The sequence below is a fragment of the Lathamus discolor genome, chromosome 2 (assembly GCF_037157495.1).
Source record: "Lathamus discolor isolate bLatDis1 chromosome 2, bLatDis1.hap1, whole genome shotgun sequence".
NCBI lineage: Eukaryota > Metazoa > Chordata > Aves > Psittaciformes > Psittacidae > Lathamus > Lathamus discolor.
The window spans coordinates 57,273,321-57,300,680 of NC_088885.1; the positions used below are offsets into that span (position 1 = coordinate 57,273,321).

At 45.7% G+C, this 27,360-nt stretch overlaps 4 protein-coding genes across 11 annotated transcripts in view; 2 read left to right on the forward strand and 2 right to left on the reverse strand.

Moving 5' to 3' along the window:
* The window catches only part of CCDC13 (coiled-coil domain containing 13), a 35,597-nt gene extending 26,888 nt beyond the window's left edge, over positions 1–8,709 (reverse strand). For 5 of the 6 annotated variants that reach the window (XR_010609978.1, XM_065666932.1, XM_065666933.1 and 2 more), the window contains exons 1-3: positions 8,454–8,580; positions 7,388–7,608; positions 2,477–2,625 (exon numbers count right to left, since the gene is read on the reverse strand). Coding sequence is in view for 5 of the 6 variants with exons in the window: in XM_065666932.1 (XP_065523004.1) it covers positions 2,477–2,625; positions 7,388–7,602 (364 nt within the window). In the remaining variant the exon portion in view is untranslated. Of the gene's footprint in view, positions 1–2,476; positions 2,626–7,387; positions 7,609–8,453; positions 8,581–8,632 lie in introns of those variants that run through there. The other variant, XM_065666930.1, reaches the window with a different exon arrangement.
* Positions 8,710–9,181: 472 nt separating this feature from the next.
* Positions 9,182–15,907, reverse strand: HIGD1A (HIG1 hypoxia inducible domain family member 1A). Of its 3 annotated transcripts, XM_065666935.1 has the most exons (5): positions 15,797–15,896; positions 14,590–14,801; positions 13,962–14,069; positions 10,900–11,034; positions 9,182–10,162 (listed from the first exon to the last, which is right to left on the reverse strand). In XM_065666935.1, the coding sequence occupies exons 3-5, from the start codon at positions 14,062–14,064 to the stop codon at positions 10,113–10,115; spliced, it is 288 nt and encodes a 95-aa protein (XP_065523007.1). In that variant the 5' UTR covers positions 14,065–14,069; positions 14,590–14,801; positions 15,797–15,896; the 3' UTR covers positions 9,182–10,112. The 3 variants fall into 3 exon arrangements, with proteins under 3 accessions (XP_065523007.1, XP_065523008.1, XP_065523006.1); XM_065666936.1 differs by lacking the exon at positions 14,590–14,801 and having other exon boundaries at positions 15,818–15,907; XM_065666934.1 differs by lacking the exon at positions 14,590–14,801 and having other exon boundaries at positions 15,797–15,898.
* A 3,146-nt stretch (positions 15,908–19,053) lies between these two features.
* Positions 19,054–23,614, forward strand: ACKR2 (atypical chemokine receptor 2). Its single transcript, XM_065666938.1, is given in 4 exon segments — positions 19,054–19,130; positions 19,740–19,797; positions 21,432–21,547; positions 21,549–23,614. Coding segments are annotated over 4 exon segments (1,173 nt in total). The 5' UTR covers positions 19,054–19,106; the 3' UTR covers positions 22,524–23,614.
* Positions 23,615–25,137: 1,523 nt separating this feature from the next.
* Positions 25,138–26,782, forward strand: LOC136009217 (5-beta-cholestane-3-alpha,7-alpha-diol 12-alpha-hydroxylase). The gene has a single exon (XM_065669274.1). It carries the CDS (start codon positions 25,189–25,191, stop codon positions 26,716–26,718), a length of 1,530 nt encoding a protein of 509 aa, XP_065525346.1. The 5' UTR covers positions 25,138–25,188; the 3' UTR covers positions 26,719–26,782.
* Positions 26,783–27,360: the final 578 nt, after the last annotated feature.

Sequence of the window (27,360 nt, forward strand, 5' to 3'; positions counted from 1 at the left end):
AGTGCACAATGTACTTTTATTTTCTAATCCATTTCTCTCAGAGCTGTGCCAGGCACTTAAATGAACAAGAGAAGGAAAAGAGGCGCCAGTGATTCCAGCTGGATTGCTTGGTCCTTTGAGTCAGCATCACATTGTGGCTAGCGAAGCCACATTTCACACTTCGGCAACAGCTACATGTCAGAAGGCCACAACACTGGTCATAGCACTATTACTACATAGAAAGGGTAGAAGTGTTTCCTGCTCACTGCTGTGAAGGATAGTTATGAACAGGTTTTTGTGGAGTATTATAGGAAAAGACAACACACTATTTTATGCTGGTTGTTTATTACTGGAAGAGTTGCTGAAAACAGAGGTGTGAACTTTTTTAGACATCTGTCCTAAAAGGTCAGGCACACTATTACAGCTGAGTCCTGGAAAACGTTCAAGAAATTTCATTATGCCTATTTATACATCCCTTGAGATTATACATAGAGCCTTACTGTATTACTCTCTTAATTGCTTTTTTAAACAGACACTTCATTCATCTCCTCATCAGAGAGGGTTTTATTAGTGTCATGAATACAGCAATCCCCAGGACCAGCTTGTGTGTCTCTTGGCTTTTGTTAAGTGACACACATCACATAGGTGAAGAAAAGTTTTCGCACGAGTGTAAAATAATTATAACTGCATACTATGTCCGCATAAACTTCTAGCTCAGCAATGAATATGAGCCTACAATAACAAACCATTGGTGGGATATATGAAGACTGAATGCAGCTGTTGTCATTCTTTTTAACTCCTTCATCCTCCTTCACTGCTCTGAAGGATTAACTTTTCTGCTGACATTGTGAAGATTATGTTCAAGACCTGAGGTGAGATGCAAGGATGACAGATCACTTTAAAGTGAATTCTGGGTCACATAAGACCCCTAGAGACTTTAAAGAGGGTACACAGAATACAGCTGAGAACAGAATATGCACCTATATCACTACTTAAAAAACATGTAGAGAGCATAAATTTATTATTTTTAAAAGCATTTCCACTGTTCTTATTCCTTTATCTGTTTTTTTTTTTCCCCTTCTTATCTAGAAGCTACCTTTCCCCCTTAGTTTTCATGAAAAATAATGACTGCAATTGATCACTAAGTAATAAACTAACCGAAAGCCAGGCTGGTGCTTCCATGTGATGGTTATCAAATGCACTGCACACATTTAATCAAAGTTTTTAATTCCCAAGCAATGTGGATGAGTCTTTGCCCCATTGTAGACAGGAAAGACAGAAGCATGGCGCAAACTGCCTCAAGCTGGCATATGAGTCAGCCAGAAAAACTGCAACAGCACATCTGGCTCCTAGTCCTGACCCAGTAAGAGCTCGTCATCTCTCCTACATGCAAGCCACTGGCAATTTTTGAGAATTAAGGTGCAATTTAAATGTTACTTAGGTCTGCTTATTGCTGGTTTCCCCCTTCTCTGCCAGCCCGGTCATCTCTGCTGTCCTAAACAACAGTGGCACCCAGTGGAGGAAATGCAGCCTGCACAGTCCAAGTTTCAAAGGACCCCTAAGACACTTTAGAAGCCAGATTTAGCATTCAGCAAGCATCCTGCATGTGCCTTATTCACACAAACAAAAAGGAGCCTGAATAAGGAATTTAGCACCACAAAGCCGAGAAAGCTGCAACACTGCTCTTTGATATTAACAGAACGTTTTCCAAAATAAGATGTCTATGAATCGTAAGTGGGTTTGTGCCAATAACAGCAAGTTTGCAGAAGATCTGTGAGGAACAGAGATCGCTGTGTACCCCAAAAGGGCCTGATACTTCTTTTAAGGGCCATATAATTATCAATAACAATATTCTTCACCTTAGATCTGACCTGTCTGACTACCAGAAGTCATTTGGTCCTTTCAATAGCTGTGTAAGCTGGGTAGTAGTAGTAGTACTGTTCACATTTTGTAGATTGTGAAACTGAAGGAGAGAGGAAGGCACAGATCTTTAAGCATGTATGCTGTTCCATGTGTAAGCGCCATCATGTAAAACCATTGCGAGGAGCTTCCCTCTGCAAATAAAGCCATGAGACTCCTTACCCGAGCGAGATGCTTTGTAAACTCAGCAAATACAAAAATGTGTCAGTTGCGATCCTTGCCAAGTTTAGGTAGCAATTCTAAGCATTGTCTAAACGTATAGTCAGGTGTCTAAGTATTTTCACAGGTCAGAGGCAAGTGGTTTCAGTGCTAGTGCAAATTCCTGCAAGCTCAACAGAGAACAAGTCTCTGTCACCTGAAACCTGAATTTTGATTCTTCCTAGCAGAAACTCATTACAGGTGTGCAACAGAGGCGATCACAATATGACTAATACACTCCTTTTTAGCATAAAGCAGGTAAAGAGATGACACACTAATATTTCACTGTCAGGAGCTCACAATGAATCTCTTACCCTACCCTCCTGTCATCAGTATCAAGCAAACTAACACAGTGAGAATACAAAGTTACTCCATTTACCTGTTAGAGCCAATCTGTCCTCCTGTATTTTTTTCTGGAGTTGCTTTATCTCAAAATCTTTATCTGTCAACAGTTTGTACAGTCTGCAGCTCTCATCTCGGACCTCTCGAAGCTGATCCTGGAGCTGCTTATTCTCAACCTCAAGAAACCTGGGAAAAATAAACCATAATGCAAATGCAAATGTCACTGTAATGTGCTTCAAATAGTTGCTTCCAGAAACAAAAGAACGAAATGACTGCATGTTAAATGAGCTGAGCTTACCAGGTGTGAGTTTACTGAAATAAGTAGCATATCCCAAAGTTCAAATCAGAACTCAAGCTGATGATCTGACCTGTTCAGTTAACATTTCTTCTTAAAAAATTCTGCACTTCCTTGTGTTCTCTGGGCAAACCATCACAGAACAGGCATATTTTCAGTGGTCTTGAAGCCATTGAATAATCTCATCCCACTCAGCCTTACTTACATGTTTCTTTAGGAGAAACCAGAGAGGCTCACCATTCAGCATCCGTAACATTCAGGCTTTACTTTCGATAATTACCAAAGCAAACAGAGCAACAACTACAAAAGCTGTTACTGAGGTTCTTTCTTTAAAATTAATGCTTTATAGTAATTCACAAAAGACCCATTTCCTGTGTCCTCATCTGATTTGCTTGGAACCCCAAAAGCAGGGACTGGCATCAGTCTGCATTCTTAATGTTGTTTTTTGGAATTAATTTAGAAACAAAGAATATCAAAACCCCCTATGAACAGGAGCAAATAGTCTTGCTTCTCTTATTCTTCAGTACATTTAGTGACATTTAAAGGTTTTATTTCTCTAAGACATCCAGATAATTAATAGCTTCAATCTCTTTGCTGTCCTCATGTGATGGTTCCTCTGAATGTAAAATCTAGATGCTAAGGCCTTGGGGGATCAATTCAATTGTGAGCATTCAGGCATCTGTGATGCCCGAGGGTTTTCTAAGCTTCTTATGTGAGGCCAGCAGCCATGACATAGGGTTCTTGGGAAAACTACTGGAGTCCAAGGAAAGAATCAAGAGCATCTCAGAGAGCACTTGCCACTTATGTGTAGACAAATGAGCCAACCCAGGAACTACTAATATCCTCCAACTTTAGACACACCTTTTAGCCAGCAGCAAGCAATGAACAGGTCTCCACTCCCCAGAGAGGAAACCAAATGTGCTAGAGAAGTTGTACTGACATTGTCTTTGGTAAATAAGTTTGTGGTAGAGACCCTGCTGGCTCAAGTCCATGACTCCCATTCTGCCTGCATGGACTCTGAGTTTCATCTTGCTCTATCTGAGTTTCAGGGTGGGGTCCCATTCTGTACCAAGACATGGGCATCTCTCTGTAACCAGCAAGCCAACATACACACAAAAGTCAGAGGAGGTCCACTCAATACAACCAGTACTGCCTACAGACTGGCTGCCATCTGAATTGCTCTCTTAGTGCCACTAAGTGCCCTGATGAGGGGACTCAGCTCAGTTACCCATATGCAGGTGCCATTCGGGCTGCCCACTCAACCCCTAGCTGCTGCTACTGAAGGGTGCAGGTCTTATGTGTCCTACCTATCCTTCCCATGTGGAAGTTCCTGATACCCTACAGCATCTCAGATATCATTAGACACCTAAATCAGCCAGATGAATTGACCCCTGGATTCCTACTATCTACAGAATGGCCCTAAATGTTTGCATTTTGGTGATGTAATCTGGAACAGTGTCCCACCCCTTCGGCCTATACAGTGACTGCTCCAGACTACAACAGAAGTAGGTAGCTTAGATGATCACAGAGATTTGGATTAAGCCCAGCTGTTACAGTATATAATGGTGGCTTTAAACATATCCACAGCCAGGCAAGTCAGCTACCTCAGTAGTCACCTAAATCTTTTCTGTTCAAAAGTGCTAGCAAGCTTTTTGCTCCAACTGGACTTTGAAACTTTTAATTGCCCAGTCCATAAGTACATATCAGGAAGAAATGACCCCTTAAAGCACTGTCATAAACAGCATAGTCAATTTATGAGATGATAAGAAATGCACTTGTGTTTCAAAGATGCAAATCAAAGGGAGATCAAAGGCAGCTGTTTACAAAAGAGAAGAAAGCAAGCAGCACTCTGAGCAGAAAAGAGGCAAAACTAAGTTATTCCCACATGCAACCCCTCATAGAAGTGTGTAGCTCTAATTAGAGATACATGGACAAAAGGATTTTTAACAGTTAGCGAATTAACATGAAAAAAGGCTCTCAGCTCTTATCACACCTGAGCAGTGATGTCTTCTTTGGAGCTGGCTTCCAAGTCTTAACAAAAAGCACCTACAGCAGGATGGACACAAATCCCAGCTGCACAGAGCTGGAGCCTCCTCTGAGAAATGTCTCCATCCCACCCATCCCAGAGTGACTCTACATATTACAAAGGAGGCAGCAGTTTCCACCCCAGTGGCTCAGCTACAGAAAATCAGCCAAAAAAAAAAAAAAAACAGGCCACCAAAAGGTAACCCTTTTCACTGTAGTTCAAGGAAATAGAGACAGGTGAAGCTTATGAACAGGGTCTTTCCCAACTCTGTTACAAGTTCTCCATGTGATGGGGAGAATCACTTAATCTTAAATATACCAAACAGAGTAGAATTGTAGAATCAACCAGGTTGGAAAAGGCCTTTAAGATCATCAAGTCCAACCATTCCTCCAGTAGGGAGGATAAAATGACAGAAAGAACAAACCAGAAAGACAGAAGTCTCAGCTAACCACTCGCCTAAACAAAATTTGGGAGTAGGACAGAGGAAGGAAAAACAAACTCCCAAGGCTCAGAGGAAGCAAAACTTCTGAGGGGAGAATGTTTTCCATTGCTGAAATAAACAACACTGACGTGCTGAAATCATTGCCACTGCAGACCATATGGAGTCCTGTTATTCTGGAACAAGTTTCTAATGTGTTGTCATGGGAATACTGCAAAGTACATCCTGGTGAATCCATTCCAGAAGCAAATTCTGCCTGGACTTGATACACTCATAAGCCCTCTTTTGCTGAACACAGAAGTACATAAGCAAAGGACAATCCAGATAAATCTGCTACACCTGCAATGTCAAATGGGGACTTTCAACAGTCAGCATCACTGGAAACAGAGGTACATAATAGCTGTAAATAACAGAAAACTGCTGCAACTCTCCTGTACTTTGCATGTCAGGGAATGCACACTGCACCAGGATGTGCAATGAGAGCACCTATGCCTTCTCCTCCACTAGACAAATCAACATCTGAGCTATGGGAATCAGTCTCCCTCTCCATTAAAAATAAACAAATAAATAAATAAATAAACATATATTAAAAACCCCAGATCTCCATAGTAATCTTTCATATACTATCAGAACAAAATGTTGAAGGGAAGAGGACAGCTGGTAGAGGTCACTTCAGAAGCATAACTTGGCAAATCCAACACCCATAGTGAGGGACCCATGTGTAAAGTATGGAATGGATGATGCAATGGAGAGAGCAGTTCCCCATTTCCACACAGACTTCCTGAGCAGCATGAACACTACATTTCCAGAAGCACCTGCAAGTTTCAGTTGTTTGCTCCTGGACTCCCTGCATCTGCACAGAAGGTCTGTTGCAGCTAATGCACTTGGGCATTTCAGGAAGCAGTTCTCAGAAACAAGCTGAGCAGGGAGTTGCCCAGAGTCACACAGAGGGAAGATCAGCATTTAGGAATGAGTAAACCTTGGTGAGTGGCTTGATAAACTTTGGTAGAGGTGCCCTTCCCAACTCCAGATGCTGGGAGAGAAAACTATTTCAAAGGTATATGCCTAACTGTGGTTTTCCACCCGTGATTTGCTGGTTTTGGCAAAGCTGCCAGCTCCTTCTCATTGAAATGACTTAAGATAAAAGTACTCTTGCTTCAGAAAGTGAATCCAGTTTCCAGCAAACAGCTGTATCAGCACAGCTGCAAGGGGGAAGCAGAAGCAGGAATTTCTTCAGCTGGCTTCACCACTAACACAGAGCATATCCCTGAACAGCCAACACTGCAGACATCTTTGGAATGTGTCCAACTTCGGACCTGTTCTAGTTTGTAAAAAAAAAAAAAAAAATCAGTTGGGTTAGAAGGGAAGACCGACCAACTATATCCTAGGAGGAAGATAAGTTATCTCAGCTGAAGTTTCAATTCTCTGCTCCAGAAACTCAGCTCTAAAAACAAGATCAAGGGAGATCCATACCAGAATGTCCAATGTCCTGCTAATCCAGATACTGCCCCAATAGGCAAGGTGAGACCCAACTGCCTGTCCCCAGTAAGATTTAAAACCTTGCCTTGTACAACCCTGTCAAGTATCTTAACCAAGAGGCAACTCTGCCTGAGACCCTCCTACATAGCTGGCTGTCTTTTCATCTACTAAGTCAGGTTGTAGTGCAAAGATAGCCAGGCAAATACTTTTTTACAGGCCTCCGGGGTGCACCTGTTAGCTTTTTTGTCCTTATCTGTCTCTGGAAATTATTCACATAGGGAACCTGTTTGTTTACAAGGCTAGGTAGGAACTAACAAACAGTGTTAGTGATCCTGAATGACTGGATTTTGACAGATAGTACCTAGCTGCCCATAGCATGTCACCCTTAACCCCTCTGTCCTTCCACTCTTCATTTGTGAGATATTTAAATAAAGTGCACATCATAGTGCTCTAAGGATAGACACTCTCGGGGCAGTGAAAGTCTTCTCAGCTGTTCTCAGTTCAGCAGTAGCAGTCATTTTTCTCCTTCTTAGTAGCTGGCACACTGCTGTGTTTCTGACTTTCAGCCCTGGAACCACGACATCAGTATACTGAAAGCCTGATACGTGAAGAAAGAAAGCGTGCTGCCCACTTAATACAAGTTTCATAAGACTGTATGCTAAATACACTTCTGGCGCTTCCTGAAGAAATGGTGCTGCTACAGCTTTACCTTTTGCCGCCATCTTCATCTAAAGGTTGCCCTGCTTCGAAGAGGTTTAGATCATTCGGGATTCTGAATGTCTCTTTTGTATTGCCGTTATCACCCTTCTGACCATTCTGCCTTTCCTTCTTCTCCATTAGATTGTGCAGCCGCCTTTGCTGTTGTTCTTGATAAGCCTTAAATTGGCTTTGAAAATGTTCGTTCTCTTTTATGTTTGACTCCATTGTTTACTAAAAGCATAACAAGAAGAAAATAAAAAGAGACAGCAAGCAGAGATCAACATCTCTTTGAAAAACATCCTCCTCTAACAACTGCTTTGCAGTTTTGCCTCACTGGCCTCTGCACAGCTTCCCTGTCACCTCCTCTTCTCAGCCACTGGGATCTTTAAACACACTGCCTTGCTTCAAGTGCCTTTTCCTACAAACAGTTTTCAAGCACTCTTCCAAAAAGTTTTGGGGCCTTTTCCACTTTAGCATCCAAAAAGAAATGTTTTTGAATGTTTTTAAACACATCATTTAAATAAACAGCTTTACTAAGTATGACTAAAGATGAGCAGTTTTCTGACGTATTCCAGCCGCCTCTCCTGCTGTTTGACATTTACCGTCAGCAAAAAACCCAAGCGCACCTTTGGTCTAGGAAGAACAATCAGTAAAAACTATCAAAAGGCTTTTTGCTGAGTAATTAACACACGCCCTTTCTGACCCTAGGGCAGCAACCATCCTGATGAAGGGCAGAAACGCGGGCCACGTCCCTCTGTGCCTGTCCGTACTGTGTGGGCAGGGAAGCACTGCAGCCTGCACCGGGACAGGGTGCACTATGGAATGACAAGAGCAAAGAGCGAAGTCCGAAGCCTCTGCACGGACACAAGCCCCGTGGGTATGAACGATGGCCAGAGGGCAATCTTTAGCCCGACAACCTGCCTGGGCACCGAATCCAAACCTGGCACAGGGGTTCTGCTGCAGGTCCGCTATGTGGGGCGAGGGGAGTCCCTCTCTCCCCCGCGCAACGCCCGCCTTGTCCTGCGGCCTGACAGGGCCGCGCTGCCTTCCCCGCACCTCCCCACCGCTCTGCCTACCGAAACCGCCTTCCCGGGCCCCGAGGGCAGCGGCAGGGACCCCCCTAGACGCCCCTTCCCGTTGGCCGCCCGCTGGGCCCGGCCGCTCGGGCTCCGGCTCCCGGCCCAGCCGCAGCCCCAAGCGGTTCCCATAGCAACGGCGCCCGGGCCACCAGGGCAGGGCCACGCATGCGCCCTACCCCTCAGTCCAGCCTCCATGATAGCTCCGATCAGCGGCGTACAGGACGGCCCCTTCCCGGTGGAAGCCCGGCCCCTCGGGGTGCGGCGGTGGAGCGAATGGAGTTGCTACTTATCCCGCCCCGTGGAGGGGGGAGGAAGGCGGTGACGGGGAAAGGTCTCTGCGCGGTGGAGGGACATTTCCTTCCGCCTTCGCCGCTCGTCCGCGCTGAGGGAGAGCTGTGAGAGCAGCCGAGGACAGCGAAGTTGTGCCGGCAGGGAATGCTCTTTCCAGGAGCATCGCGCCCTCTCAGGGGATTTTCATCCAGGTACAGGAGCTCACCTCATCCCTCTGCAACAGGAGGCACGCACAGGGGGCGCGCCCCCCAACAAATCCATAGCCAAACACTTGTTACCTCTAGTGCTCAGACATTTATTCACGTTTTATCTCCCACTGGGCTGTACAATATGTCAGACAGAGCTGCAGTATAGACCTTGTGGTATTTGCTACAGAGACATCATACTGTCACCATGGAATGTAAGCTAAGAGGAGAAAATGAGGTTTTTACAAATTGGATTTCTCAACGTATTTATTTTTGTGACTGCTGTTGGAGATACAAGGGGTCCGAGTGTAAAATAACAGTAGCAATTGACGGACAAGGGTTTTAACACCTCAAAGATTATGGGGCCTTTTCAGATTTAAACGGTTAAAAATTTCCATAGGGAATGATACCACAGAAATCAGAGCTAGATCATGTACTTCAGCTGAAAGCATTAGAACACCAAATAAAGGTTTAATTTCCACAATATCTATTTTAAATGTTACATTTAAATATTATTCAGAAGAACACTAAATAAAGTTACAAAATATAGCTATTCAGGAGTCTGAAAATCTATGGTAAAAATAGGGAGCCTGTGTCCTCATTAACAATGAATAAATATAACATTTAAATAGCTGCAACATACAGAATACTTACGCCTTAAATAACAACAAAAAAAAAATGTTAATCTCTCTCTCAATATTTTAGAAATCGTTTAGTGCTACTAGAAGCTTCTAAGTTACAAAGTTGGAGGCTGACAAATACACAAGATAGAAAATGACAGCAAAACATTCACAACACTTACAGGCCTGGCCTCCACATGCTGCCCAAAGCCTCAGAGAAGCTAGTTCAGACTGTGGTTTTGGGCAACAGCAGCAAAAGAAGCCACCAATTTTAGGAAAGAATTGATAATTGAGGAGAAGATAAAGGCATTGTACTCTGCTATATCCCCTAAAAGCTGGGATATGCTAATGTCAACCAAAGAAGCAGACCCTGACACCCGCTACCCCAGTGCACAATCATTTAGGCTGCCAGCTCCAAGACAGTGTTCTGTACACCAAATATATACAGGGCAATTCTCCAATATCATGTTTTTTGTTTTTCCTCAAGAACCCCTTGATAGGAGGTTTGTAGCTGCAGTACACAGGCCACCACCAGGACAGAGATTTCAATCAGCTTTCTGCTACTCCTTGGGCTTCAGCACATGCTCCCGAAACATCGAATACAGCACACCTAGAAGACAGAAATACCAACACAACCAGAAAGCTTTGTTAAACAAGAAATAACAGGTTTCAATCTGAACAGTAAGAGAGAGTCTCAGCCATGAAATAATGTTTCCCTTCTCTTTTTTTTTAATAGCAGTGATGAACACCGACTTCTTCATATACAGAGAAATCTGATAGGAAATTATACTGTATATGAAAATGCCAATTCTATTTTGCTTTGCAGTCAGACTTCTCTGTTGTAACTTCTGGGAATACAGTATCAACAGTGTTTCATGGGATAGGCAGTGACACACATACGTAGCTGAAATACTTAGGTAAGACCTGGGCTGTACACACTGGTACATTCAGTCCTGAAAATATATATACAAAAATATATAATACTACAGTCTACATAAACTGATCTTCCAATGTGCTGTATTCAGGAACAGCAACATATTTACAAGGGGAAATATTAATGTCAGACCATTCTTTCATTTTATTTGCCTCTTAATTTCAACATCTGCAGAACCTCACATACTTTCCATGTCTAAAAGCAGTCAAAACTTCTACTCTCAGAGTTAGCACAGCTTAATATTAAATGTGTAGTTAAAATTCACACTACTCTAGGAAGTCTGAGCAAACACCAGTCATGAACATACACATCCTAGAAAGTGACAGATGGCACACTTCAACCCCAACATTTCATGTGCGCTGTGTAAACCACTAAGAGAAGAGATGCAAGAGGTCCTCCTGTTCAGTACGCACCACACGTGAGTGCTCCCACGACGAAGCCTTGGGCTGCCACACGCACGTGAATCAGGTGAAGTGACATTTTCATGTCACCTCTGTGCTTCAATTTGTACAGCCCATACCCAACCAACACGGCAAAGCCAGCCATTCCTGCAAGAAAGAGGCAAGCATCCTTCTGAGTTGAGATCAACGTCAGGGATGTGTGAAGTGACCCATCTAAACAAAATACCCTGGGAATCATGGAGTTATTTAAGTTGGAAAAGACCCTGAAGATTGAGTCCAACTGTCAACCAAGCACTGCCAAGGCCACCACTGAACCATGTCCTTAAGTGCCACATCTGCATGTCTTTTGAATCCCTCTAGGGATGGCCATTTAGCCACTTCCCTGGGCAGCCTGTTCCAACACTTGATAACACTTTTGGTGAAGAAATTTCTTCTAATATCCAAGCTACACATCCCCTGGCATAACTTCAGGTGTTTCCCCCTGTCCTAAAATAAGCATGGTTTGGTCAAATTGCTGTTTCTATGTGGATGACAAGTCTTGCCCTGTCTACTGATTCCACTCAAGTGTCCCCTCATTCTATGCACAAGTCAGTGCAAAGAAGAGCAAGAGATAGTCATTTTCATACACAAAGAGACAAGCTACAGAGAACATATAATTCCTATATGATGTTACATTATGAAATATAAAAATAGCTTTTAAATTAAATGACATCAAGCAGAAACAGGATTTCATGGGGCCAAAACCAGTCAACCATGTGATGGTACAAAACAGTTCAACTGAAATCCATATAATAGAAAATGATCCAAGACTAAGTAAGACTGTAGCGGTAAATACCATTTCAGGTCTTCATATACTTTCCATAGATTTCCTGCTTCCTACAAGAAAAGAGCAGTTTCAGAGGCACCTTTTGTCATTCACACAAAATCTTACATAAAAATGGCTAGGGCAGAACAGGGGTACTCTTATGAGGCAACCTTAGACACTGAAAAATTCTTTGTTTGGTATTTAAAGGCTTTTGTGGTTGTCTTTACATGATCAAGTAAATCCTTCCCAAACATGAGCTAATGAGCTAGTTGCTGCAATAAATTAAAATTTCCTCTGGTTTTTTTTTTTTTTTTTTTTTTTTTTGCAGCTATTTGCCTCACTGTTTTGGTAACAATGGCAAGAATACAGATCTTTAGAGATCTTCAGATCTCGTTTGCCTGCTGTCTAAACTCCAGCTGTAACTTGGCCAGGGCTTTGACAACCTGGTCAAGTGGCAGGTGTCCCTGCCTGTGGCAGGGCATTTGGAACTGGATGGTCTTTAAGGTCCCTTCCAACCTAAACCATTCTATGATGATAGCTTAAGTCCAATCCCCCTGCCATGGACAGGGACGCCTTCCACTAGACCAGGTTGCTCAAAACTCCATCCAACCTGGCCTTGAACACTGCCAGGGATGGGGCAGCAACAGCTTCTCTGGGCAACCTGTGCCACTGTCTCATCACCCTCACGGGGAAGAACTTCTTCCTATCCTTAAGGTGCCTTCCAACCCAAACCATTCTAGGATGTCCGCTAGTGTTAAAATGCTAAAGCAGTAGCTCCGATTCCCTGGATATTTTTCAGGAGGAGTAAGTGCTGCTTGCATCCTCTTTCCAGGACAGAAGCTCACATCCAAGAATCCTACTCAGCTGCAGCCCTAATCCCCAGCATGTGGGTGCAGCCTGACATACCCACTGTCCTACTGAGGTTGCTATTTTAGGTGTTGTCACACATAGACAGCTTTCACTGGGATAGGACAAGTCGTGTTACTGTCCTGTGATGTGGGGGGAAGAGGTTCAGCCAGGTCTCTTTCACAGGGATAGAATTAACTTTTTGTTCTTCAACAGATCAGCAACAGCCCTGGCTGTGCCAGCTCCAACCTGTGTATACTGATGGTCTCATGGAATACAGAGTGCCAGTGCACAAGATTTCCCAATTCCATCCACTTCATTTCCTATTTAGGATGATTATTTACATAGCACAAAGGAGGCTGCCAAGTTTTAAGTGTAGTGTATATTTTACCAACGAGAGCTTGGACAGCTTGTCTCCCTGAACAGGAGTATCACCAGTTCCACTTGTGAAGCCATAAACCCTTCACTGGTGCACGACCCACGTGGCAGCTTCATTAAATACCAATTAAGAGTTTTAGGGCATTCAAACTAGCTCCAGCATAGGCTGAAGGTTAAATTGTGCCAATCTGCTCAGGAGAACCTGAACTCACAGAGCTCACAGTACACCCCAGGAAGCTGGAAAGCAAAGTCCTGTGACCACACGGACCGGTGACAGATATCTGCTGGCAAACGCCTGAAACAGTTCACCCCAAGTGACCTGACAGCTCTCCATTTTAGGTGGCTGGAAATCAAAACGTGTCTCACGTCAGAGGCGGTTCTCAGTCAGAGGAAAGCTCTTGGGATGAACACAATTGACCCTCCTTCCTCCTCTGAGGCTTTCTCAGAGTCTCAGCAGAGAGGCTGAAAACTCTTAACAGCCTCCTCAAGCTGAAGCACTGCAAAACCTACTAAGAAAATGCATTTTAAACTAAGGATAGCAGCAGAGAAGGGTGACACATTTAGCTGGCAGGTTGTATTTTAGACACTTCTAGTTTGTATTTTGTTGGCTTTAAAGTCACTTCGTAAAGATCACGTCCTTCCCACCAACCGTACACTCCAGAATGGCTAGAAAACAGAGTCTTTAACGCTTAACAGGATCACCTAAACATCCTTTTTTAAGCTCACCTAATCAATCTTTCAGGGTTTGCTGGTTGGGTGTTTTTTTTGTTTTATTTTGGTGTTTGTTTTTTTTCCACTCGCAATTGTAGGTTCTGAGGTTTCTATTTAAGCTAACAAGCCTCATTAATTTCCCTGTTTCTTGCAGAGCAAACATCATTCTGGGCAGAAGGAATACCGCTGTCAACATACGAAAAGCCTACACAACGAAGTAATTTCAAAGTAATTTCCCATGAATGGGGGAAAAAGGTAAACAGCATTAACCCTACTGATTGCCCATGAAAAGAAAGATCTATGTGTAAACACATTTATTCATCTTTATACTTACCAATTGGTACAAATGGCGTCTCTTTAAATTTTCTTAATAGCTTTGATGTCTGACTGGTTTCAGTCTCATATTCAGGGAAAATGGATTCCTGGCCAGATGACATAGTGGCTGTGAAGACAAAGAGTCTCTCTTCAGGATTTAGAAACACCAAGTTAAGACAACTTTTAGAAAAATAAATTCTTTATTTTAGAAAAATAAATTACATAGTCCATGAGTGAACTGAGTAGCAAGATAAAAGCACAACAGCTAGACTTGAGCTGATGAGCTACATACACATGAAATTAATTCAAGTGAAGTCCTGGAAAGCAAGATCATTGCATACTAGGAAAGGAAAAGACAGGACAAAAAGGAAAAGTACTGAAGCAACAAATTTCTGCCATGGTTTTCACACAATTACAGACCCCAGCTGCCCCTCATAGGCAGTGAGAAGCTGCTGAAAGCTCTGGTCACTGCCTGCATTTCCTTTCAGGACTTCCATCCTCTACCACACTGCTTTATTTCCACAGACAATTCCCTAACAGCAGCTCTGACCTCAGAGAAGTTCATTTCTTCTCTTTCACTCCCTGCCAATAGCAACACTTGAAGCACTCAGGGGGAAAGCGAAGCTGCTGCAGAAGGTCAGCCCTACCTGGCAGCTTGTTGGTCACTACACCTCTTACCACCTCATTCACCACTTCAATGAGGTTTCATACGCCTACTGGAGAATGCAAGAATGTAAAATGGCAGCTGTGGAGGAGCCAGAGCAAGTCGTGAAGCCCTTGATTGGCACAAACTCATGTGGGGGCACATCAGGAGGATGATCAGTTTCCATTGCAGCACAGGTGATTTCTCACATGCCCCCTAGTTAAAGAAAAAGCAGCAATGGCCATGAGGAGGGCTTTACTCACAGAGCCATCATCACCAAACCAGAGAGAGACCATACACCAAAACCTGCCAGCTTCTTGTCCTGTCCCCATCGCAGCTGCACCAAGAACCAAGAATGATGCTCAAGCATCATTCTTCAATCAGTGACTGTTTCTGCCAGCACAGTTGAACAACAGCACAAAGGTCTGTGCTACAAAACCCTCTACCTGTATTGTTCCTGTTTTGCCATTAACAGGCTCAGCAGCCACGTACAGCCTGGGGGCACATGAATGTACTCCAAGCTCTTGAAATAAGCCACCAGGAATTTAACTTAGGCACGGGCTTAAATTAACATGAAAAGATGCACTTCAAATGTGGCTGTATTCCCCGGTTAGCAGCCATTTCAGACTGCCTGGGTTTTAAACTAAACACGCAAGCCTCTGGAGGCCAAAGGATTTGGCCTTTCTGTGCCTCCTACCGCTACACCCTTATTTGCTAAATGGAAGTTATATTTTAGCCTGACTCATTCGGAGAAGGAAACCTGAGAGGGCACACACAAACCCCCCACCCCTCCGTCACGCTGCAAAGGCGGAAACAGCCGGAGGTGAGATGCACACAAGGGAAGGATACCGCGAAGTGAAGCAATCTGTCCACCGCGAGACGCTTCCGTGACCTTCACCTCGTGTGGCCATGGGGCACATCACTGCCCTGACTTGCCCCATCCCGCAGCAGGGAGGCGCGGGGCACCTGTGCGGCACCCACAGGGGCGGCTCTGCCACGGGTGGGCATGTGACAGGACCTAGCACCCCACGGTACCACCGGGCTGCCTTCCCCCGCCCAAACCCGCACTAGGCCCTCGTACCCCACACAAGGCCTCTGCCCCACTCCAGCCCCATGCACCTTCACTCCACCCCGGGCCCCTGCCCTTCTATCTGTCCCCGATACTCTCCCCCAGCTCTCGGGTCTTCACCTCGGGTCCCCTCCCCACTTACCCTCCAAGGACAAATCCTCACCGCGCTACTGCTACCGCCACTGCGGCTGCCCTCCCGAATCCCGATACCGGCCGGCGTATGCACGCCTGGCCCCGCCCCCGCTTCTTATTGGCAGGGCGCGCCCCGCCTCCGTGGCCCCGGGTTCCTTCGGGTCGGGCCGGAGAACTACGACTCCCAGCATGCCGCGCGGCACCCCGCCCACCGACAGCCAATCCAGAGCGAGGCCGCTGTCACTGCGGGCCGGGGCGGGGTGTCATCGCGGGGCCCTTCGCGTTGGGGCGGGCGTGGAGGCATGGTGCGGCTCCGTTGCTGTCGCCTAGAGCAGCCCAGCCCATCGCATCGCAGCCGCTGCCCGCCCCTCAGACCTGCTAAGCAGGCAGCGGGGCGCGGCCCTGCGCGGAGCTGGACCCTTTCACCAGCGCGGCCGCGCACGAGTACCTAGGGTTTGCAAAGCGCAGAGGCTCCGGGTTGAACCCCCGAAAGCAGGGGTTTAGGCTGTCATCTGCAGGGTGGGAAAACAGCTTTAAAGTTTTCCTGTAACTTGGAATCGTGGAATCATTTAGGTTGGAAAAGACCTTCAAGTTCATCACATCCAACCATTGCACCCGGACTGCCAAGTCCACCACTAAACCGTGTCACCAAGGGCCTCATCTACACGGTTTTGAACAGTTCCAGGGATGGTGATTCCACCGCTTCCCTGGGCAGCCTGCTCCAATGCTTGGCTACTGTTTCAATGAAGAAATTTTTCTTAATGCGCAGCTTAAACTTCCCCTTGGGAAGGTTACCTCTTGACCTATTGCTTGTTACTTGGGAGAAGAGACTGACAGACTGACACCACCTCACTACAACCTCCTTCCAATTGCTTGTAGAGAGTGATAAGGTCCCCCCCGAGCCTTCTCTTCTCCAGGGGAAACAACCCCAGTTCAAAACTTCAAATGTCAATATGAACCCACACTGTGACATCAGGTGGAAGCTCCGTAGCGGAGGGCAAAGTCAGAGGCCAGCTTTCCATCGGTCTGGTTATCTTGATAGTCAACTGTCTTGTTGACTATTTTTTCCTGAATTCCAGATATCAAGCAGAGCTCGCTTTGTACCTGCTGTATGCCAGGCAGTGGATTCTGAAGCCCGAAGACAACCTACAGATTGCTTCTCACTTTAAGCGAACCAGACTCTGGGGCAGGTGGAAAAATCTTCTAGGATCCTGAAGATGCCTAACCCCCTCACATAAACCAGGGGACAGCTTGTCAGAGCAAAATAACAGAGTCCTTTTCTCCAAAAACGCTGTCTGGTTTTGCAGTGCTCTGGTGCAGTGTTTGTGTCTCCCCATCTCTGAGCAGCGGGGGACGTAGAGCTGCTGCTCCTGCAGGGCCACCCCACCACTGACACAGCATTTTCAGAAGCATAAAAGAAAGCTCAGGTAGCCACTGTATCTCTCTAAATGTGCTCCCCATTACCAGTAATCTGGTTACCTTAATTGCCAAAGCCATTAAGGCTCTGCAGAGTCTAAAAAATAAAATAAATTTAAAAGATCTATGCAATTACCAGCTCCCAAATTGAGTTAAAATCTTGTAATAGATTACCATGAAGGCTACTTTCTCTAGTGACTCTTAGAGGCACATTTAAATCCCTGCAGATCTGCGTGATATGTGCTTTAGGGGAGAAACTCAATTAAAACACAAAACTTATTTCATTTTAATTGCTGGGATAATGAAACTGTTGTCAGCTGTAGCATCTTGTGTGCGTGTCTGGTGCCTCAGCTTTGCAAGCAGCTTCTTGCTCTCTGCTAATCTGTACATTACCTATATATATATTATAGGCTGTCTTTTAAATGCAGACACACATTTACACCAGCTGATGGCAGCAAACACGAAGATGGGTAAAAATAACGTATTTCTGCGAATTCACCTACTGTGGGGCAGGTTGGATTTGGAGCTGTGGTCATCCCTGTTGCTCTGTTCTCCCGTTTTTACCAAGGTGGGTTGGGGTTTATAAAGCACACCAGAGTTGGCATGGAGGATGGCCTTGGCACAGTCAGAGTGCTACCTGTGACCCTGTTTGATGGTGGGATGAAGGAAATGAGCTGGAGTGTGACCACTCAGCCACAGTGGTGCTCTAAAACCTCTCCAACAATCCACTTCATCGGAGACACCTTTGACAAGCAAGCAAAGGGTTGTGCCATGGAGCTTCCCCCAACATCCCTGTGGCAGTGCCAGGAGGCTGGCACATCTCTGCTGTTGTTGATCTCTCCATCTTCAACCATAGCAGTAAGCTCGTTATTCTGGTACCACTTGCAAGGCTTTGTCACTGCCTGCAAAGACATGTGATTGTCCCCACAGAGCTGCCAGGGCCTGACGGCCCCACTGGTAGCCATTTTATCTCTGCAGGGGATGAGGACTCTGCGCCACACAAGTAGCATGTGTTATTCAGATTTCCTGGGAAAAAATGCAGTTTGCTACAGCAGGGGCTCAGCCCTGAGAGCCTCTCAGTGCAGAGACCAAGTAGATCCAGTCCTACCCAGGGGAGCTGGGACGTGGGCAGGGTGGACATGATCTAATCTTAATATCTGTCTGTTCTACAACCACAAATGTTTCCACTAATGAAAGCTTTCAGAAAACAAAATAACAAGAGGGAACTGGTTGCCACATCTGGGGCTGGTATGCAGCAAATCCAGATGGAACAGGGAGAAAGAAAAATGTGGCTTATTTGGAAGATGGGAGCAAAGAGAAGGGAAGGATCAAGGAGCACGGGGGAAAAGTATGCATGAAAGAATGGAGAGAAGAAGAGCAAAAGCAACTGTCTATCTTTAAGCAAGTGGCTGGTCTGTGTGCTTGTCTGGATGACCCTGGTCTGGAAAATCCCAGAAGAACCTACTTCAGACTATTTTGTGGGAGGACTCACTGCTCAGCCCATTCATGTTGGGGTGCACGAGATCCACCAGTGATATTCACACCGTGCTGACATGGATCCTTGGTTGTTGCAGCTTGGGTCATCCCTAATGTGAAGTCTATACAAGAGTAAGTTGTGTTTATGAAGGAGGGTCCTCATGGCACCTGTGGCAGAAGGCGCTGTGTCCTCAGGGGTATCTCAAGTGCCAAAGCCCAACTCTGGGTGCAGGTGCCAATTCTAGATATTGTAGAGGGATTCCTGTTCAGATGTGGGCTGGAGATGATTCCTTCAGTGCTGTCACCCACTAATTAACACCAGGAAAGGCAGAACAAAACCAGGGAGGTCACACTGAACTCACATTTCCTGACCATGCTCTTATTCAAGTAAAAGCAGTTCCTAAAAGTTGATTCAAGCGTCTGGCAGGATGGGAACAGGAGAAGAAGCTCCTGTAAGTGCATTTTCTCCTTCTTACTTGTAAACAAAGCAGCATGAGAAACCTGGGGAGATTCTATTTTCTTCTTGAGCCAGCTCCTAGCCACTGGTGCTTCAGCAAGCTTGGAATTAACTTCTGAGCTCAGCCTATGTAGTCAGTTTTCCACTATGAGCTATGGGATGGGCATGTGAATGTCAGTGCCAGCATGGTGCAGAGAGAGGAAGACGTGGCAAAGGGAGAAAAGGCATCCTGGTGGTCTGGAAGAGACCCAGAAATGGAAACTTTGGAGATGGTTTGTCCTGTTACAGGAGCAGAGGGTGTGTGGGGAGAGGTGTTTGCAAATCTTACTGGGTATAGCTGTGTTCAGAAGGGTGGGAAGCTTTGGTTTCCTTTCAAAGGCATACAGTCAGAGCTGCATATAGATAAGCATGGATTTTCTCTGAAATATATATATATATCTAAAAGCTAATTCCCATAACAGTCTTATTATATCACTCTCTCATAGCAGATCTCTGCTGTCTGTGACTGCTCTGTCTGAAGAGCCCTGTGGCACTCACCAAAGAACTGCAAGACATCAAGAAAACGTTTCAATCCATCCCAAAACAAATTTTGTTTTCTTTTCAGCTGCCTGGAACTGCCTGGAATGCGTATTTGAACAATTTTAGACATAGGACCACAACAGGTTTGTCCACAACTTCACCCCTTACAGCTGAACACCCACAGGCTTCCTCAGCACCCCACTCTGAGCCTTGGGTGCTTTGCTTAACCTGTGGGGGGGGGGGGTGCCCCCTTTCCTGGGGTGTTTGTGGGGAGGGAGCCATACTTAGAAGTTGCAGAGCCACCATGAGGTATGTACCCCTTGGGATGTGTAGCACAACCAGGGACCAGCAGTTTCATTTTCTCATTACTTGGTGGCTGCAGGTCTCCTGGGCAGCAGGAGGAATATCGTCAAAGAGAGCAAGGCAGGAGTGCAGGCAGGGAGCTACACAGTCATGCCTGGTTTGGGATTGCTGGAAGAATAAGCCCCAGGATAAAGGTGGGCATCTTTGGCCATGGCTCAAAAATGGTATGGTTTAGGGGTAGAGTGGTATCTGCACCATTTTTCTCTGCAACAGCTCTGGTTTACTGTCAGAGCCTGGAGATGAGGCTTGATTTTTAAACCCCACAATGAACTTCATGGTACTGACAGGAGGTAGCTCAGGCAGATCCCATCTCCCACTGCACGAGATGGGCTTTTTAGTGACAGCCGTTGCCCAGTTTGGATGGCTTTTAGAAAATGAAACCCTTGTAGTGTTCTTGTGTGGGGTTTTTTATTATTTTTTTTTTTTCTGAAAATCAGACTGCAGAAGTAGGAAGCTCTCCAAATCAGTCATCATTTCCTGAAATCTGGATTGCAGCTGTCTAAACACTGACACCACCCTTCAGTCCTGGGGAGTGGCTGACCTCATGGCCCTCACCCTCCTCGGTCAGCAGTGTTTCAGCCCATGCATCCTCTCATGCAGGATCAACTCCAGCAACATCCTTCCAGCTAAATCTCTACCTGTGACCTTGATTCAGGAGTTGATTCTGATGCTGACATGTCCTTACCTTCATTAAGTCTTTGAGCAACTTGGTCCAGTGGAAGGTGTCCCACGGCAAGTGGCTGGATCTAGATGATCCTTAAGGTCCCTTCCAACCCAAACCATTCTATGATTTTATGAATCCATATTTTCCACTTCCTAATACCTTTTACAAAAATCCATAGCTTGGTGTCCTGGAGTTGGCATTGAGAGGGATCAGTGTTCAACCAGGAGTGAGATGTTCAGCATTTCACCTGAGGGAGCAGCCACACCAACATAAAGGTGTCAGTGCCAGGTTCTGCTTCACTGAGAACTGAGATGCTGCTTTCTCAGTAGTGACCCGGGTGAATATAAAGCAGCTTACCACAAGGTGTTGTGGAGGATTTCCTGTAATTTAGAGCAGAAACTTTTTCAAAAGCTTGCAGTGGCATCAGGAGCAAGTGGTGAGTTATGTCAGAGGAGACTGCTCTTTTGCTTTCAAGTTTGAATGTGTCAGAATAAGGAAACCAGAATTGAATTTTATTTTATTTCATTTCATTTAATTTTATTTTATTTTGTTTATTTTCATATTTATGTGTAGACAGCTGTCCCCGTGCCATAGGGAAAGGCCAAGGAGTAGAGGATACAAAATACTTACAGAAAGTGGCAGAAATTTAAACCCATGAACTAAAGGAAAATGCTCCATGATGTGATGCTTGCTTTTCCTGTGTGAATTGGAATAACATTTTGATCCCCTTCAGTTGTCTTTTGCTCCTAGGCAGCCATTTGTCAAATGCAACAACAACCACTGCAGCCTTGATGGATGCTGCCAATTCGAGTGACTATCCGTATGAATACTTGGATGAGGAGGATTACAAGCAGTATGGCCCCTGCAAAAAAAGAAGAGGTACTCTCCTTCAGCAGAGTATTTTTGCCATCATTTTGTACTGTGGTCTTCGTGGTCGGGTTGGCTGGGAATGCCCTCCTCTTTATTGTTCTCATTATGTACATCAAGAAGAAAAAGAAGTTGACTGAGGTGTATCTGCTGAACTTGATGGTTTCAGACTTCTTGCTATTAGCCCTTCCTTTCTGGGCTCTGTACATTTCTCAGAGGGTGCCCTAGGACATATTGTGCCCGGTCTTAAATGCCATGTACACTGTGAATTTCTACAGTGGTTTCTTTTTTGTGAGCTGCATGAGTCTGGACATGTATCTGCAGATAGCTCATGCTTGCTCTCCAAATAGCTCCATGACATGGAGGAAGTCCATCCTCATCTTGCTGGTGGGATGGGTCCTTTCCATACTTCTATCCATTCCTGATGGTCTCTTCACCAGCACAACACAAATCCACAACAAAACCGTCGTGTATGCCCATTATTATGGCCAGAATCACTTATTTTGGAAAGTTGTCTTTTGGGTCATGCAAAACACCCTGGGTTTCCTTTGTCCCTTCCTCCTCATGATGTTCTGCTATTCCTGCATAGCGTGTGTCCTCACTCAGGTGCTTAGCTCAAAGAGAGCACTCTGCTTAGTCCTTACTCTGGTGGGTGTCTTCTTTGTCCTGTGGTTCCCTTACAACATTGTCCTCATCCTTCACTCCCTGCAAGATGTTGGCATGATCAGGAGCTGTGAAAGCAATAGATGACTGGACTATGCCATGCAGATCATGGAGAGTTTGTCCTTTGTCCACTGCTGTCTTAACCCCTTTCTATATGCCTTTGTGAAAAAATGACTCAGGTCATATTTATGGAAGATCCCCCGGCCATTTTCCGGAGAAGTGCTTTCTTTGGCATCCAGCCTTCAAGAGACAAACTAGTCTTGCAGCAGATACGCAGCAGAGATAGAAATGTTGAGTATCACGAACGCATGATAAATATTTACATTATTTAGACTGTGTGTATGCGCTCTATACTGTACTTTACTGGTCATGGCTGTGTGATGGAGTTGGTGAGTAACCAGATATTTCATCCTAGCACCAGCATCAAGATGAGGATTGTCCACACTGGGGTTGGAAAAGTACATGAGAGATTTGTTTCTGTTGTAACTGGTATTATTATTAAAGGATTGACCAGGTTTTATGTTTGTGGAAGAAGCCCAGCCCCTGTCTGGAGTATGTGAGGCATTAGTGAACGAAGGAGCAGCCTGTCTCCATGTTGTGCCATTAAAATGCAAACTGAAACTTGTGCGGAACTTCTCCCCTCTTAGATCCCAAAGGGTCTGAAGGGTCTGATGGAGGAGAACCGTTCTGTCATCCTCCAGCTTGTGCTGCGAGCTGGGGAATGGTTTTGCCACACTCATCAGGCCAGACACAGGTGGCCTGAAGCTCAGCCTCAAGGGTGGCTTTACTTCTCCTGGCTTTTGCCATCTGCCAGGTAGTTGTGTTCAACCGAGCTCATCGCTTTGTCTTCCAGGAGAGGCAACATGAGGAATTAGGCACTTTTAAATGGAGCTATCTGACCAATGACAGGTTTCTCCGTTATGAAGAGCTGTGTCACACTCAGGTCTGCTGAGCAGGAAACTATGTCATTCCAAGGGATAGATCTTTGATTAGAGATCAGTTTGATCAACAACAAAGTACAAAGCAGTAACAACCAGTGAGAAAGATCAAAAAAACCCCAACTGTGCTTAGCAGAACAGTGGTGGAGGTATTTGCCTTCTCAAAGATTTGTTTGGACAGGATAGAAAGACCCACAGATACCATCTTTAATATAAATATTGGCTTGGCAACACCACAGACTGAGAGCATGGCCTTGAACAGAAGAGCACGTATAGCTGCTAGCCAATCCTTATTAGCCTATATAGCCTTAAAATTCAAAGTTACTAGTTTGCTGACCTTTATTTAAAGATATTATACACCCCAGATACTCTTGAACCTTACATGGGCCCTTTCCAGCCTGGAGAGCTATTGAACTTGGGAGCTGCCTAAAACTGTACAAATAAAATCAAAAATTTAAAAGAAAACACTTATCACCTAAATTTTATCACTAGACAAGACTACAGGACCAAAAAGGGCTTCGAGTTAATCAAGGAAGGTGGATCGTTTTCACTGCTGTTTCTTGCCAACTGTTTCCAAAATGGTAGGGCTGGGAATTTTTAAGCAAACAAACAAACAAACAAAAAACCCAACAGAAAACCAACAAACCCAGAGTAAATATTTAGCTGATACTGTGATGTGTCCGTCACTGCAGGGGTCAGGTCACTGAGAGGGAATGTGGAAGGAGAATGCAGCTGGGAAGTGAAAACTAAAAAGATTGTGATCCCATACAGAGTAGGGCTCGTGGGATTGTGCAAACCTTATGATGGGATGCTCAGGGGAAGGGCAAAGGTGGGGGAAATGGGGGAAGGGGGGATGTAAAAGGGGCTGTAAGCAACATTCCCAATGCCTGCTCACAGCAGTTTGTCCTATCTCCTTTTTACATACTTTTTCTTTTACATTCTATTAAATACTTTTTGTTTTACCACATCTTTTCACATAGAGAGTGACAATGTCATCCTATCCTGCATGAGGGTGCTGTGAGGTCCAAGTGCCAGTGGCTGGGACCAAGGCTGTGCAGATCAGGGTGGCAGCACCCAGAGGCATAGTGCCGGATGGGGCATGAGGTCCCTGGCATCATCCCCAGACTCCATCCAGAGAATGAGGAGCAAGAGAGATGAGGAAACAGAAGGGAAGATGAGTAAACCTGCCAAGTACAGGGATGGGAGCAGGAGCGCAGAGGGCTGGGGGTACTCCGCTGGCTGGAGGGGACATGACTGATTTGCAGGTGCCGAGTGTGCATGCATTGGCCCAGAAGAAAGTGCTGGCATCCATCCTAGGCACTGCTGCTCTCCAGCCAGGAGGCGGGCTTGGCCATTTGCAGACTCCAGACTCATCTGGTGCAAAGCAAACACAACTGATTGAAGCCCTCATCAGTCATGGGGCAAGCAGACCTGCTTTGGTTTACCCTCGTATGGGTTAGCAGTGCTTGCAGTGTTCATTGGGAAAGGACTCATGGGGCACTGTGTGTGGGAGAGCATCAAAATGTTAGAGACCTTTCCTTCTCTTCTATTTTGAGACTGAATTAGCTCAGCTGTAACCCCCTTCCCTTGGTCCTGAGCTCATTTCCAGTAGCATTTCCAACATCTGCTCTTTCTTTCAGTTTTTCAGCCTGCAGCATGTACCCATAGCATGATCTTAATGGCAGAAATCACTGAGTGAAATTCTCTGAACCCTCTTTTTCAAAACCTGAGCTCCATGCTGCCTAGGAAAGAGAATTTTTTTAAGGTGCTACAGAGCACACATCAAAACCCATTCACCCTACACAGCAGCGTGGTAACTCCAGCTTTATTACAACCTACCTTCCACCTTAAAAATCTGTGTTCATCAAGGGGGACGTACACATTGGAGTGCTTTACAGGGGAAAGGTGAACTCTTCCTGCCAATAGGGACAGAGGTTGTCAGCTTCACATCCGCATACCGGTCGCTGGATGGGAATAAAAAGCACGTTTCTGCCCCAACCTAGTTGTAGTCCAACGTCCTGGGTGGGCACAGAGCTCTCATGGCGCTGTTCGAGATTCTCCTCTGTACCTTGATAGCATCACTGTTCAGTGGGCTTTACCTCCTGGGTATGTTTCGGAGGCGGAGACCTGGTGAACCACCTCTTGACAAAGGTATCATTCCCTGGCTGGGGTATGCTCTGGATTTCAGAAAGGACACTTCAAGATTTCTGAAAAAGATGCAGAGAAAACATGGGGATATTTTCACAGTGCTGATTGGTGGCTATTACTTCACCTTTGTGTTGGACCCATCCTGCTTCGGAGCCATTGTGAAGGAATCACGATCTAAATTAGATTTTAGGACTTTTGCATCTAAACTCGTCCTGCAGGTTTTTGGCTACAAGACCACTGAAGCCAACCACAGCATAACTCATGCATCAAGCATGAAGCATCTGATGGGAGATGGACTCACTGTCATGACACAAGCCACCATGGAGAACTTTAAGAAGCTGATGCTTTTCAACCTGAGCTCAGGAGAGGAGAAGCGAGTGTGGCAAGAGGATAGCCTCTTCCACTACTGCTACAATATTGTCTTCAGAGCTGGGTACCTGGCTCTATATGGCACCCAGCCACACCAAGGGGCAGAAAACAAGGAGAAAGCTAATGAGCAAGATCGCATCCACTCCAACGAGATGTTCCATGAGTTTCGGAAGTACGACCGCCTCTTCCCTCGCCTGGCCTTTGCTGTGCTGCCTCCCAAGGACAAAATAGAAGCTGAACGACTGAAGAGACTCTTCTGGAGCATGCTGTCTGTGAAGAAAACCTGGCAAAAGGACAATATCAGTGGGTGGATAAGTGATCAAAACCAGCTTCTGGCAGAAAATGGTGTCCCCGAGTACATGCGGGATCGTTTCATGTTTATGCTACTCTGGGCATCCCAAGGCAATACAGGCCCAACTGCCTTCTGGCTTCTCTTGTACCTAATGAAACATGAAGAAGCAATGAAAGCTGTGAAGGATGAGGTAGATAAAGTCTCAAGGGAGAGTGCCCAAGAAGTGAAGCCAGGGAGCCCACCAATTGTCACTAGGGACATGTTAAACCAGACTCCAGTTCTGGACAGTGCCCTGGAGGAGACCCTGAGGCTGGTTGCAGCCCCAATACTGATCCGAGCTGTTCTGGAGGACATCAGCCTGAAGACAAGCAGTGGGACAGAGTACACCCTCCGCAAAGGAGACAGGGTGGCTCTGTTCCCGCACATGTCTGTGCAGATGAACCCAGAAATTCACCCCGAGCCTCATGAATTTAGGTACGACCGCTTCATAAACCCAGATGGCACCAAGAAATATTTCTACAAAAATGGGAAGAGGCTGAAATACTTCAACATGCCTTGGGGGGCAGGAGTATCCATCTGTCCCGGGCGGTTCTTCGCTTCCACTGAAATTAAAATGTTTGCATTCTTGATGCTGAGTCTGTATGACCTCGAGCTGGTCAACAGAGAAGAGGAAATCCCAGCAATAGACATCAGCCGCTGGGGATTTGGGACAATGCAGCCTGTCCGCGATGTTCGGTTTAGATATCGGTTACGCTTTTAGTTTAGGAAGTCTTTGTGTTTGTTCTGGTGTTATCTGTGAAATAAATTGCATGATCCCCCGCTTATCAGATCAGTGTGGTGCCAACACTGATAGCACAGGATCACGGAATCACAGAATGATTGAGGTTGGAAGCAACCACTGGAGGTGTTTTATTCCCCCCATCCCGGGGGGCCATCATCCCCTCAAAAGCCATCTGCACATGCCCAGACGAGCACAGGGACTTCCTGGCAGGTGGGAACCCAAATTAAGGGCTTCCAAGAAACAAGTATTTTGTCCAGGTCCCTTCCAGGGCTGTCCCAGCAGAGCCATCAGCTCCATGGTCCCAGCATGAGACCCATTAAGATGTGTCATCCGGAGCAGCTCTTTCTATCACCATCTGGAGTAAGGGGCATTGCTGGCAAGGGATGGGGGACATGTTATGGCATGGAGGGGAAGAACATTTTGAGATTGCACAGGACTCACGGTGGGATGTTCAGGGGAGAAACCCAAAGGTGAAAAGGAGGGATTTATGGGATACGGGGAGGAAAACAGAGTTGATTGTGGGGAGGAAAAGAGAGCTGGTTATGTGAGAATAGTCAGCTGGTCCATGCACTCATCTGCTCATGCATCAGACAAGTACACCGGTAGATACACCCTGCACCT